Raw genomic sequence first — 11581 nt, forward strand, 5'->3', positions numbered from 1 at the left:
CTTAATCAGGTGTTACAGATCTTCAGGAATTTCAGGTGCATGCCCATGCGCCTTCAAGATGCGCAAAATCTTGTTTCCAGTAATAGCCTTAAAAACTAATTAAAAATTGATTATTTAAATTTATTTATTTCAATTATAAAATTTTGTCTTTTAGTGGGCCACGTGGCGTGCCATGATTGGTCCACGTGGCACACCGTTACTTTTGATTTTTTTTTTTTAACAAATACTTAACAGAAGGACTAAAACCAAATGTTTTACAAAGTGCAGGGACCAATATCAAACAAAAAAAAGCGCAAGGACCAAAACCAAAATTGAGTGAAAGTGCAAGGACTAAACACACATTTAAACCAAAAATAAAATTCAAATTGTAAAATATATTTTTGGAATTATAAAACGAGTAAAATTTGAATATGTAAAAAAATAAAAATTCCAAGAAAAAAATAAAAAATCCAAGATTTATTTATTTTAATAATTAATAATAATGTTGAGATACTACAATACAATTGTTGGGAAGAAGTGAAGTGAAGTGGTTGTGGATAATGATGTTGATAACCGTAAAAGAAGCTTCCCCTTCTCCCAGGTGGTGTGTCCGGCTGAATAATCGTCCTCTCATACCAAAACCATATTCTTCTTCTTCTTCTTCTTCTTCTTCTATTTGCAGAGCCACTCTCTCTGTCCGGAGAATATCTACCACTCAACCTCATCTCTCTACCAGGTAAAATCAAATCTGTCTGTCTTGTATATTTTTATTCATCATCCATTTTTGCCTAATTTTCAAATGAATTGTATGCAGCTGCGACGTAGCGAATTTCGACCCGTTAGGTATTAACTCTTCTTCTTCATCTTCTTCTTCTTCTACATGGAAAAATATTGTGAGTTTGTTTGAGAGCTCAGAAAAACCTCGAGGAGGAGGAGTAGCAGCTGCAATAGAGGATAGTTCAATTGATTTTGGTGACTTCTTCAAAGGTCCTCTGCCAGGGAAGTTTCTCAAGCTTTTAGGGCTTCTTGTATTGTCAAGGCTTGGTGTGTATATACCTCTAGGTGGAGTTAACAGAGAGGCTTTTCTTGGAAATTTGGATCAGAATAGTTTGTTAAGCACTCTAGACTCCTTTTCTGGTGGTGGTATTGGTAGACTTGGCATATGCTCTCTTGGTATTGTTCCTTTCATCAATGCACAGATTGTTTTTCAGCTTCTTGCTCAAGTATATCCCAAGTTGCAAGATCTTCAGAAAAGAGAAGGTGAGGCTGGAAGAAAGAAAATTCTTCAGTACACTCGATATGCTTCTGTTGGATTCGCCATTGTACAGGTCAGAAATTTACATTGCAAACTTTGTTATATAGAATCAATGACATAAATCAAAAGATCTTGTATTGAGTTATTATCCTTTTCTTCATGAATTCAAATAGTCAAGTGAAAAATGTCTTCATAGGTGTCAATGTCTTCATGAATGATTCGTAAAGGTATCACACCAAATTATAGGAGTCGTTCAATTAGCCCTTTGAGGTTGAAGGCATATATGCAGGTTCATAGGTGTGGATCTCTTATTCTTTGAGATTCATAGGTCTCAATACCTTCATGATTTATTCAAAGTTTTTTTGTTGAGATAATGAATGAAAAATTGTTCTTGTTGAGATAATGTTAAAAGGCATACACTATTTAATTGAAATTTCCGTCTCACCAGTGCTAGTATGTTTAGGAAGGAGTAGAAAAAGATTTATGTTAGGGATTAGTAGTGATCAATCATAACCATGAATTAATTTTGAAATCAAGGGATATGATTTGGAGTAACTTTAAAGAGTTACTCTTGGAGTCAATATATCCCTCCTCTATATTGTAATTACTGCATTTAGGGAAACTCTAAATTGTCCTATTAATGACTCTTGGTTATATAATATCCATCAATATGTAATTTAGTCGCACAAATTCACTTGTATGCTTTCAAGTTCTCTTTCTTGGAAAGTGTAAATGAGGGAAAACAGCACTTAACTGCAGCTCAACCACTGTTGTGCACTAGGAAAACATATCGGAGTTCGTTTTTGAAGATCCATGCTTTTTAATAGCTAGGTCCAGCACTTAACACTACATCACACTTATTACTAATTGTCGTTTCCAGTTTATAATTTTGTTTTTGTTCTTCAATTTTCATTACAGGCTATTGGCCAAGTTCTTTTCCTGCGTCCCTATGTAAATGACTTTACAACAGAGTGGGCTCTTACTTCTGTTATCTTATTGACACTTGGCTCCGTGATTACAACGTACATTGGGGAGCAAATTACTGACCTGAAACTTGGGAATGGAACCTCTCTTTTGATATTCACAAACATTATCTCTTACTTGCCAGCTTCTTTTGGTCGGACATTTGCACAAGCATTTAATGATGCCAACTATGTCGGACTTGTTACCATCATTGTGTCCTTCTTTCTGTTGGTAGTTGGAATTGTCTATGTTCAGGTAAATCTCATTTCAATTGTTGAATAATAAAGAAGTATTTGAACAAACTGAGAGATGTTGATTGCAACACTGATGATTCTCAGGAAGCAGAGAGAAAAATTCCTATTAACTACGCGTCTAGATTCACCAGCAAAAGCGGTGGACTTGAAAAATCTGCTTACCTACCGTTTAAGGTCCTCTCATCTTTTACCAACCTTTTTTATGTTACTGTAGTACCTTACTCGAATAGTATTTGATAAACTTTTAATTATGCATATGATAGAGTACAATACAATAAACCTCCAAATTTGACAATGTAGATGTTCTATTTTGGCAGGTCAATAGTTCTGGGGTAATGCCTATCATATTTTCTACATCATCGTTAGCTCTTCCTGGTACTTTAGCACGTTTCACTGGTTTAAGTGCACTAAAAAATGCTGCAGTAGCTTTGAATCCAGGAGGTATGTGGTTGGTTTATCTCCGGGTTTATAATAATAAAATTGTTCTGCTTGAAATGTCTGGTCCTGACATTCGATGTTAAACCTTTTGCATTTGGTGCTCTATGAAACTGTGATTTTAAGAAAAGAAAATGCTGAGAAATGTTTGATGAAATATAGGCCTTCTGTTGCAATACATTCTGGAAATGGAATCTTACATTCTTTGTCGCCCTTAAACTTTTGTCTCTTCCATAAATTGATTCCCTTTACTTAAATGTACATTTTTTTTTGTAGGCTCCTTCTATCTTCCATTTAACATACTTTTGATAGCCTTCTTCAACTACTATTACACTTTTCTACAACTGGATCCAGATGATGTGAGCGAACAATTGAAACGTCAAGGTGCTTCAATTCCACTTGTCAGACCAGGCAGAAGTACAGCTACATTTATTAAAACAGTAATTTTGTCCTTCTCTCTAGCCCCACGCTCCTTGATTTCCTTACTGATTAATATGCTGGTTAAAGAACTATTGGATCCATTCATTTTACATCACTTAATATAAAATATAATATATGGTGCAGGTTCTTAGTCGAATATCAGTTCTGGGTTCAACATTTTTGGCAATCTTGGCTGCTGGACCTGCAATTGTTGAGCAGACTGCACACTTGACTGCATTCCGGGGATTTGCTGGAACATCTATTCTTATTCTTGTTGGTTGTGCAACAGACACTGCTAGAAAAGTTCGAGCTGAGATTATATCCCAGAAGTACAAAAACATAGAGTTATATGACTTTGACAAGTATTGACCATTAAATGATTGGTTGTTTCCTTTGTCTACAGAATTATAGTTCATTTTATATTGACCTGTATATAATTTTGCAGAGCAGAGATTTATTTTAATTCTATCTGTAATGTAAAGATCAATCGGAAAATCCATTCAGTTGTTTGCATAGAACTAGGTTTATCAATCAATGGAAATTATGGATATAAAAGGGGCAAGCCGTGGCTCGTGGCCGGGTGATGTGGCAGTTGTTTGAACCTATTTTGACGTTCTACATTCTTGTCAATAGAATATTTGTAGTTATTTGTTAACGTTGTTTATGTAAAGTTCTTGGCAACAAGGCAATTCTGTTCTATTCCAATTCTTGTCTGGTCTTGTTTTAACAAACAGCTGTCGTATTGTACTCGTGAGCTTAGCTCAATTGGTAGGGACAATACATAATATATGCAAGGTCTGGGGTTCAAACCCCGGCCACCAAAAAAAAAAATACAGTTGTCGTACGTTTTATTTTGTATTTGCTGAACTAAGTGTGTATGTCATGTGGTGAATGTCACTGAACTTTATAAAATTGATTTTTTTTCAAATTCGAACTAAATGATCTTAGTTTTAAATTTCTAGTATTAAAAAAAACCTTTCTAGTGTTAAAAATTTAATATAAATTGTTTAACTCAATGTGAAACTTACTTTTTATAATTTTTAATCAAATAAGAATGTTTGTAAAAAAAATCAAATAAAAATATTTTTTCAGTTAAAATCAAATCAAATTTTAAACAAGATTATGGAAAACATGTCAAAGTATGTTTGTCAAGAAAAAACATTTTTTAAATGCATCCGGTAACTGTTAATTTTTAAATGTCTTATTATAATCATAAAAGTATAAGTACATTCATAAGCTATAAGCTATTAAACAAACACTCCTTAACTTAGGCATGTCCTGGTGTCGGATACACGTGTGTTCGACACCAACACCTATGATTACATGAATTATAACATTTTCTTAAATTATTGTTGTTGGCATGAGGGTGTCCGTGTGATGTTCGAGCTTCATATCTCATAAGATAATATGCAAAGCACAATCTACCTACAGGTAATTTAACCTGGCCTTTTTGGTATAACTAAGTATATAATAAAAGTTGTCGGAATAGATATTAGATAAGGGCCATCAGTTACATGAATAGAGCAAGAAAAACAAAGATTCTTTCTTTGGCCTTCAAACAAACAGGGTTTGAGGCATATATTACACGATCGGATTTAATCAACCTACTCTCAGATGAAGATTGCAAATAATTATATGCAACTATATCATGAAAACCCACCACCACCATCACCCCCCATCAGCCCGGTTTTTCCACCTTTTTGTGTTCCTTTCTAAAATACATCATTCAAAAACACGGGCAATACGAGTCAAGGGAGAGGTATATGCTGCTGATTTATGCTACCTATAGATAGAACCACCATCGACACTGAATAGAACATCTGTTGCAGCTGAATAAGTCAATCAATTGCCTCTAAAGAGCCACTAATCATCATCTGCTTCGGTGGAGAAGTCAGGTTCTTCAGGCTTCAGTAGCTTAGGCAAATCATCTTTCATCTTTAGTGCTCCTCTTCGTGTGTTAGCAGCAAACCTCGAAGCAAGTATTGTAACCCCAAGGTTCAATTTAGCCTGAGACGAGTTTGAACCAGTAGGATATTCCTCCTCTACATGTGCTCTCTCGCTGGCCACTGTCTCATCTAACGAAAGAGATTCGCTCAAACCGAGATCTTTGGCAGACATCCTTTTCTTATATCGACGCCAAGCAGCTTGTATAAAACAAGCGGCCCAAGTCCTCCAATGGTGAGAGTAAAATCGAAAGGTGTGCTGCAGCTTTTTGCTGTGGAGGCGCCTAAATTGATTAGCAACAAACTTTAGGTCTTCAGCTCGAAGAGCAAAAGCTTCAACCTCACTTAAGGCTTTAACCGTCCTAGTTGAAGATGGCAAATTCATGGTTGATTTTGGGAGTAGTGCCCAAGAAAGCAGTTCCTCACCACAAAAATCTCCAGGTCTCAATATGATTGAGTTGAAGAAACCAGTCCGGCCACCATTTGTTGTAGAACTATCTAGTCTGCCTCTAATGATAAACAACATTTCAGTTACAGGGTCACCCTCACGAACAATGTAGGTGCCTAGAGTGCTTAGAGAAGATACCAGCCGCTCACATATCGCATCAAGAAGCTGATCATCCATTTGCGAGAAGAAGGGAACCTGAATTACATGGGAAGGGAAATTTGTTAACCCTTGCAACAAAAGTACATTTTTACCTATAATCATTACAATTTTCATTGGCATCAATGGAAAATCAATGTTTAAATCCAACTTACGTTCATTAAACTTTTCCTTAGGTAATAAGCCTAAAGATGCTAAAGCCATATAAGGCATAGCATAAATCTTCATTAACTGAAGAAAAGCATTTTGTAAACTTAGGCTTCTATTACCAGTAATAAAATACAAGTAAGTGGTAGAATTGCAAAAATGAACGAGTGTTGGTCAATTATGCTCCAATTATGGACATGAGCTAAGTAGGATCTATACATAAAAGTACATGCAAGTGAAACGTGACAACAACACTATGATATAAGATTTTCCAAAACTATAAACAACAGGGTAAAAATTCTTATAAAAAAAATAAAAAACAGGAAAAAGTCATACTCGTCTAACAAGGTCTAAGCATAGGTGGCGTTGGATATCACGACGAAGATCAGTTGGCAATGAACGTAGAATGGTTTCTTCATCAACACCGCGAGTTGCAAGCCATTTATATTGTACAAATCGTCTAACACGAAATCTCAAATCTTCAGGGAGTTGGCGATGTCCCATCCACTCCTCTGTGTCTCTTCGCTTTAGCCTCCACTCTTCAAGCCTTATAGTAATTGATTGTAAATATGTCTATACCAAAAGAATCAACCCAAATCAGAGTTAATGTAAAGAAAACTATGGACATTTTATTTTACATAAAGCCTAAGAGCCTCACTGGCATTCTGTTTTGTAAGTGTAACATAAGAATACATAGCACATATGACCATTATTAAAATATCAAAACGGAAATGATTACTACAAAATAAAAAAACGTCCATTTTGTATTCTCTATATACGAAGTTAGCAACTAAATCTCAAATAAGATTGATATTTCGTCTCGTATGAATGAAATAATTTGAGAAAAATATAGAACACTAGTTTAGCAAAGTAATTTGCTAGGAAAAAAGTAATCATTCTAACAAATCTATTAGAAAGCTAACAAAAGAAACAAGAATGGAAGGGGAAATATAATGATGTAATCAATAGTATAAACTAGATGTTTATCACACTTTCATATAATTTAGATAGGAAGACCTAAAACAAATTATTTACAAATACCTGCATGTTCCCAATCAAATGAGCAAATAATACAAGTCCCAAGATGGCAATCACAATAGCAAATGATGTTTCTCCAATAAATGTGGTCGTATCTAGGTTCTGTCCGTAAGAACTGAAACAATACCAAATAATAATAGTACTAATATTATTAATTAATTATAATAATAAAAATTAATAAAAGTATCAACAAACAATGACAGATATCAGTAACAAATGTTAAGTTTTAGACAAAACTACTACTTCCCTGCCACAAACAAGGTTTTAAACTCTGCTATCTAGAGTCAGCATCCAAAGATGCATTTAATGCATATCGAAAGATATCACAAACAAAACAACAAAGTACAAATTTCAGTTCCGGGACAATTTTTCTTCTGCCAATTGTTTGGGTGTGAATGTGCAGAACTCTCAGACCTCTATTTTATTCGTTGTTTGGTGATTGATGCACAACTCATGCAGTTTAGCAGAGATAAAAGGGATAGAAAGGATGGAGAAGGGTTGAGGGAGAAAAGGGGGTTTGTGGAAAAGGGAAATTGAGTAGAGGAAGAGCCCTTAGGTTACTTTTTTACTTTTGGATGATGTTGTGCAAAACAAGTTGTTCTTCGATTTGTTGAGTAATAATATTTAAGGCTTTTGTCGAGTAATTCATCCTTGATTTTTTACATACCATAAATATTTTTAAAACAAACTATGGCTAACATGTTTATTGCTAAGTCTTTTATCATTTAGAAAATTAAATAGATCCTCATCCTTATAGCATTGCTAATGTGTTATCCATTATGTGTTGGAACACCATTCACTCTTACCACCAACTTGGTACATTTTAACTTTTGATATTTTACACTCAAAGAAAGCTTTTAAGCCAAGTATTTCTCTTAATAGTTTCAAGCGTATCAGTAAAATTGCAGATTGCGTATCAGCAAAATTCCACTATGGATGTGACTAATAACACTTTTCACTTCTAAATTGCATATTGGGATCTAAAATCACAGGAAATCATATCGTGATCATGTTTAGGTAAGGCCAATTTATATACTGAATCATAAATCCTTTGAATGTTGTTGGCAAAAATAATTTCAGTCTACTTCCAAAAAAGAGCTATTGAAGTTCTAAAATTTGCTAAAAGGCTTAGTTCAAGCTTTTCCCACTACACTACGATTATCTTATAACTCTAATAGAAAGTTTTCTCCTGATGATTACAGAAACCTTGGCCCAGGACCATAGTTATAAATATATTTCAATTTAATAATTCATTCCATTTCGCTTTTTAAAAGTGATTTTTAGGGTGGTTCCAGAAATACTAATAAGGTTGAGTAGTTGTTTCAGACCCCAACTTCTTCATAAAGTAGAGGGGAATCACTGTTAGAACAGCTTTAAAAGGAGAGGGATACCAGGAAGGAAGCAGAACACTCGGAGAAGTTAAACCTTAAACATCACCGTTTTTGTGGCAAACAGCTACAAGGAAGGTGGCACACGGAAAGTCTACGGACAATACCACTTCAAGGATCGCTACTCTGAAGTTTTAGGACTGTCCAACAACTCCTTTTGATGGTGGAACAAATACTACTTCTGCAAGACTACATGCGGAAGTATATGATGACAGAGAAGAAGCAAGAAACCCTTAGAAGAGAGATGTTTGTCTTTGTTCTGTTAATTTTTTAGTCAGACAATTAAATTATTCTTTCCTTTCTCTATTTTCATGGTAGGCTTCTAACCTTAGCATACCATTTCAAAGTTGTCACCAAAACTGACAAAACCGCCAGTTATTCTTGTCTGAACTAACTATTAAGTATGAAATTGTATTCTATGATGCTTGGCTAGTACTGGAGGGGTAACCTAGGTGCAACTGGTAAAGTTGTTGTCATGTGACTGGAAGGTCACGGGTCCAAGTCCTGGAAACAGCCTCTTGTGTAAAAAACAGGGTAAGGCTACGTACAATACACCAAATGGTGGGACCCCTTCCCGGACCCTGCGTATGCGGGAGCTTTAGTGCACCAGGTTGCCCATGCTTGGCTAGTACTAGCAGTGCTGTAGTAGTACTTGGACTAGATTATCATTATTACATATTAATAGGTGTTAGGACTTTTTATTTGGCATGCATCCACATATCAATATAAACTTGTACAATGATAGTATCTATAATTTTGTTAGTAATACTAGCAAGCATAAAATGAAGTAATTCAAAAAGAGAACCTCGACATTAATTAATCAAATGAGCATTTATAAAATCAAATTTCATAACTTATGACAGTAAGTACCATGGCATACCTCAATTGCTGCAGCCCCCACCATAAACAATATAAGTATTTTGATACGAAGTTTGAAGAGACAACATGCTTTGTTAATGCATTTTCGAATAATCCATACTTGAACGGAATGTCATCGTTACTGGGGTCACATCTGTTAAACACATCTGTAGTATTAACCCATATCTTGCGCATATCATTATTCAAAGAACTGCAGTCTAGGTAGAGAAAGCAATTGTGAGGGCTACGTTCCTTTTTGCATAAGGATTTCCAACAAGTAGTATAACGGTCAACAGATAGAAGATACCACGATGCCCCTAAAACCTGCCCCCAACAAATTAGACATATGAACAAGTTTGAAAAGAAAAGTAGCATTAAATGAATGGAAAGCTATGAAGCACGGATACAGGCACAGATACGATACAGACACTGACACGCGGACACCGCTAATAATTTGAGAAAATTGTATAATTCAGTGTAAATATATGTGTCGGTGTCGTGTCGGTGTCAGACACGACATGTGTCCGACACCGGGACACATCTAATCTGAGGAGCGTCCGTGCTTCATAGATGGAAAGTACATACATACATACATACATACATACATACATGGCTAGCCAACATGTACAATATCAAATTATACGCTGCTCCTGCCCAAGCAGTTTTTGTAACCACTCCGGTTGCTTTAATTATTTGCGAACTTAACGGAAAAATCAAATATAATCTCGGAAGATATTGAAGCAATACAAGGAATGCAAGAGCATTATTGTTGTGATCGGTCTGAGGTGTCCGTGTAGCAGGTATGATAAACCAGATGAGCATCTGCGGTAGAGGTAGCGTTGCAATAAAATCAATAAAGAAGTGAGATCTGATATATCTCCTAGCAATTTTAGCTGGGTCCATAACAAGTTCACCCCTTCCAAATACCCGAGAGCTGGGCGCGACATATGCGGTCCTAAACTTAATAATGAGATGCAATAGATAAAAGACATCGGCAATCGTGCGAAGAAAGGTGACTAGAATCTGTAATGTTAGGTCAGTCTTAAGACAGGAAGAAGAGGGTCCTTTTCCTCCTCCTGTTGTTTGGACAATAGGCAGATAAAAGTACAATGGATCAACAAAAAGAGCTAACAAGCAAGAAACTATAAAGAAACGATTCCATTTTAACACAATCTGGCTACCAGGGTCAAGTATTCTTTTTCGCCATGGTTCATGCTCCTCTGGGAATACTTTGTATGATTTTGATACCTTTGTTCCTTCTTCTTTAACCTTTTTCACATCCGAGTAGAATCTACACAACAACATCACAATCAAATTCAAATTCACTGGATGAAAATGATGATGATGATGAATGTTAATGTTTATGGAATACATACATACCTTACAAGTTTGGCCTTTTTGAACTCCATGTCAAACTGAAAGTGAAAATAATTGGGTCATTTATTTAAAACCCTAAAATGGAATCAGATAGAGATATTGATAATTGTTTGGATTCAGAAACAGAGTTCAAACGGAGAGAGAACTAGAGAAGGGATCTTTCACTTTCCCTTTCACCGAGGAATGAAATCGAATCAAATGGAATGGAATTCTGTCCAAACCTCACACCGCATTTCATTATAGATGATACAAACAAGTCAACTTTTGTTGACTTTAACACTAATTTCCTTTTTAATTTAAGAAAACTCTTTTTCTTTTGTTAGCCCCGTTTCTTTGCCTGGTCTTTTTTTTTTTTTTTTTAAAGGTTTTTCTATGTTGTGTAAATATGTTTTTATTTTTTATTTTTAATAATTGTGAAGTTAAATATGTTTTTTAATTGTATATTTCTTCACTCAACTACATGTATTAATTCTCAAATCGGGAGTCTTGGTAAGGACAATGCATAATATATGTAATGTTTGGGGTTCAAACCCCGTCCACCACAAAAAAAAATCTTGAATCGGGATAGATGATAAAACTTATTTTCAAAAAATTTAACACTGTATCATTTTTAATGTTAGATTTAAACTCTAAAGGTGAGAAAAACACAAGAATGAGGGGTTGAATTGTGATAGCTTTTTCTTCGTTTTCTCCTAAGCTGAAAACACTGACCAGAAGCAAATAGAGTTCTGCTTCTGAAGTGATGTTAACTTGTAGCGGATAAAGACAAAGAGAGAGAGAGAGAGAAAGAAGAAAGACACAAAGCAATTATACAGGTTCCTTCCACAAACCGGAAGTAGTCCTGTCCCCCTTGCACTTCCAAGGAGAGTTCACTATAATGTAATATCTGATTACAACTGCTCACTGCTACAACTAGCAAA

General features: G+C 35.3%; 2 protein-coding genes across 3 annotated transcripts; one reads left to right on the forward strand and one right to left on the reverse strand.

Annotated features, from left to right (window-relative positions):
• Positions 1-518: 518 nt before the first annotated feature.
• SCY1 (SECY homolog 1) lies at positions 519-4011 on the forward strand. The gene is made up of 7 exons (XM_085744683.1): positions 519-715; positions 794-1307; positions 2153-2452; positions 2536-2625; positions 2769-2892; positions 3163-3326; positions 3451-4011. The coding sequence occupies exons 1-7, from the start codon at positions 540-542 to the stop codon at positions 3673-3675; spliced, it is 1593 nt and encodes a 530-aa protein (XP_085600809.1). The 5' UTR covers positions 519-539; the 3' UTR covers positions 3676-4011.
• A 763-nt stretch (positions 4012-4774) lies between these two features.
• Positions 4775-10874, reverse strand: CNGC17 (cyclic nucleotide-gated channel 17). 2 transcript variants are annotated; one of them, XM_085744685.1, is made up of 6 exons: positions 10665-10874; positions 9894-10575; positions 9307-9608; positions 7042-7153; positions 6337-6573; positions 4775-5892 (listed from the first exon to the last, which is right to left on the reverse strand). In XM_085744685.1, the coding sequence occupies exons 1-6, from the start codon at positions 10691-10693 to the stop codon at positions 5170-5172; spliced, it is 2085 nt and encodes a 694-aa protein (XP_085600811.1). In that variant the 5' UTR covers positions 10694-10874; the 3' UTR covers positions 4775-5169. The 2 variants fall into 2 exon arrangements, with proteins under 2 accessions (XP_085600811.1, XP_085600810.1); XM_085744684.1 differs by having other exon boundaries at positions 9882-10575.
• Between the last annotated feature and the right edge of the window lie 707 nt (positions 10875-11581).

This window comes from Medicago sativa, chromosome 2, assembly GCF_051527215.1.
Source record: "Medicago sativa cultivar Bolivia chromosome 2, Bolivia_mono, whole genome shotgun sequence".
NCBI classification, from domain to species: domain Eukaryota; kingdom Viridiplantae; phylum Streptophyta; class Magnoliopsida; order Fabales; family Fabaceae; genus Medicago; species Medicago sativa.

What these genes read in the sequence shown, in the direction of transcription:
- SCY1 (XM_085744683.1), top strand. Translation starts at nt 540, where the DNA reads ATGATGTTGATAACCGTAAAAGAAGCTTCCCCTTCTCCCAGGTGGTGT. An exon ending in CAACCTCATCTCTCTACCAG is followed by an intron (nt 716 to 793) that starts GTAAAATCAAAT and finishes AATTGTATGCAG; the next exon opens with CTGCGACGTAGCGAATTTCG. An exon ending in CTGCTTACCTACCGTTTAAG is followed by an intron (nt 2,626 to 2,768) that starts GTCCTCTCATCT and finishes CTATTTTGGCAG; the next exon opens with GTCAATAGTTCTGGGGTAAT.
- CNGC17 (XM_085744684.1), bottom strand. Translation starts at nt 10,693, where the DNA reads ATGGAGTTCAAAAAGGCCAAACTTGTAAG. An exon ending in CTAGCCATGTATGTATGTAT is followed by an intron (nt 9,609 to 9,881) that starts GTATGTATGTAT and finishes TGTTGGGGGCAG; the next exon opens with GTTTTAGGGGCATCGTGGTA. An exon ending in ATTTGATTGGGAACATGCAG is followed by an intron (nt 6,574 to 7,041) that starts GTATTTGTAAAT and finishes CTTTTGGTATAG; the next exon opens with ACATATTTACAATCAATTAC.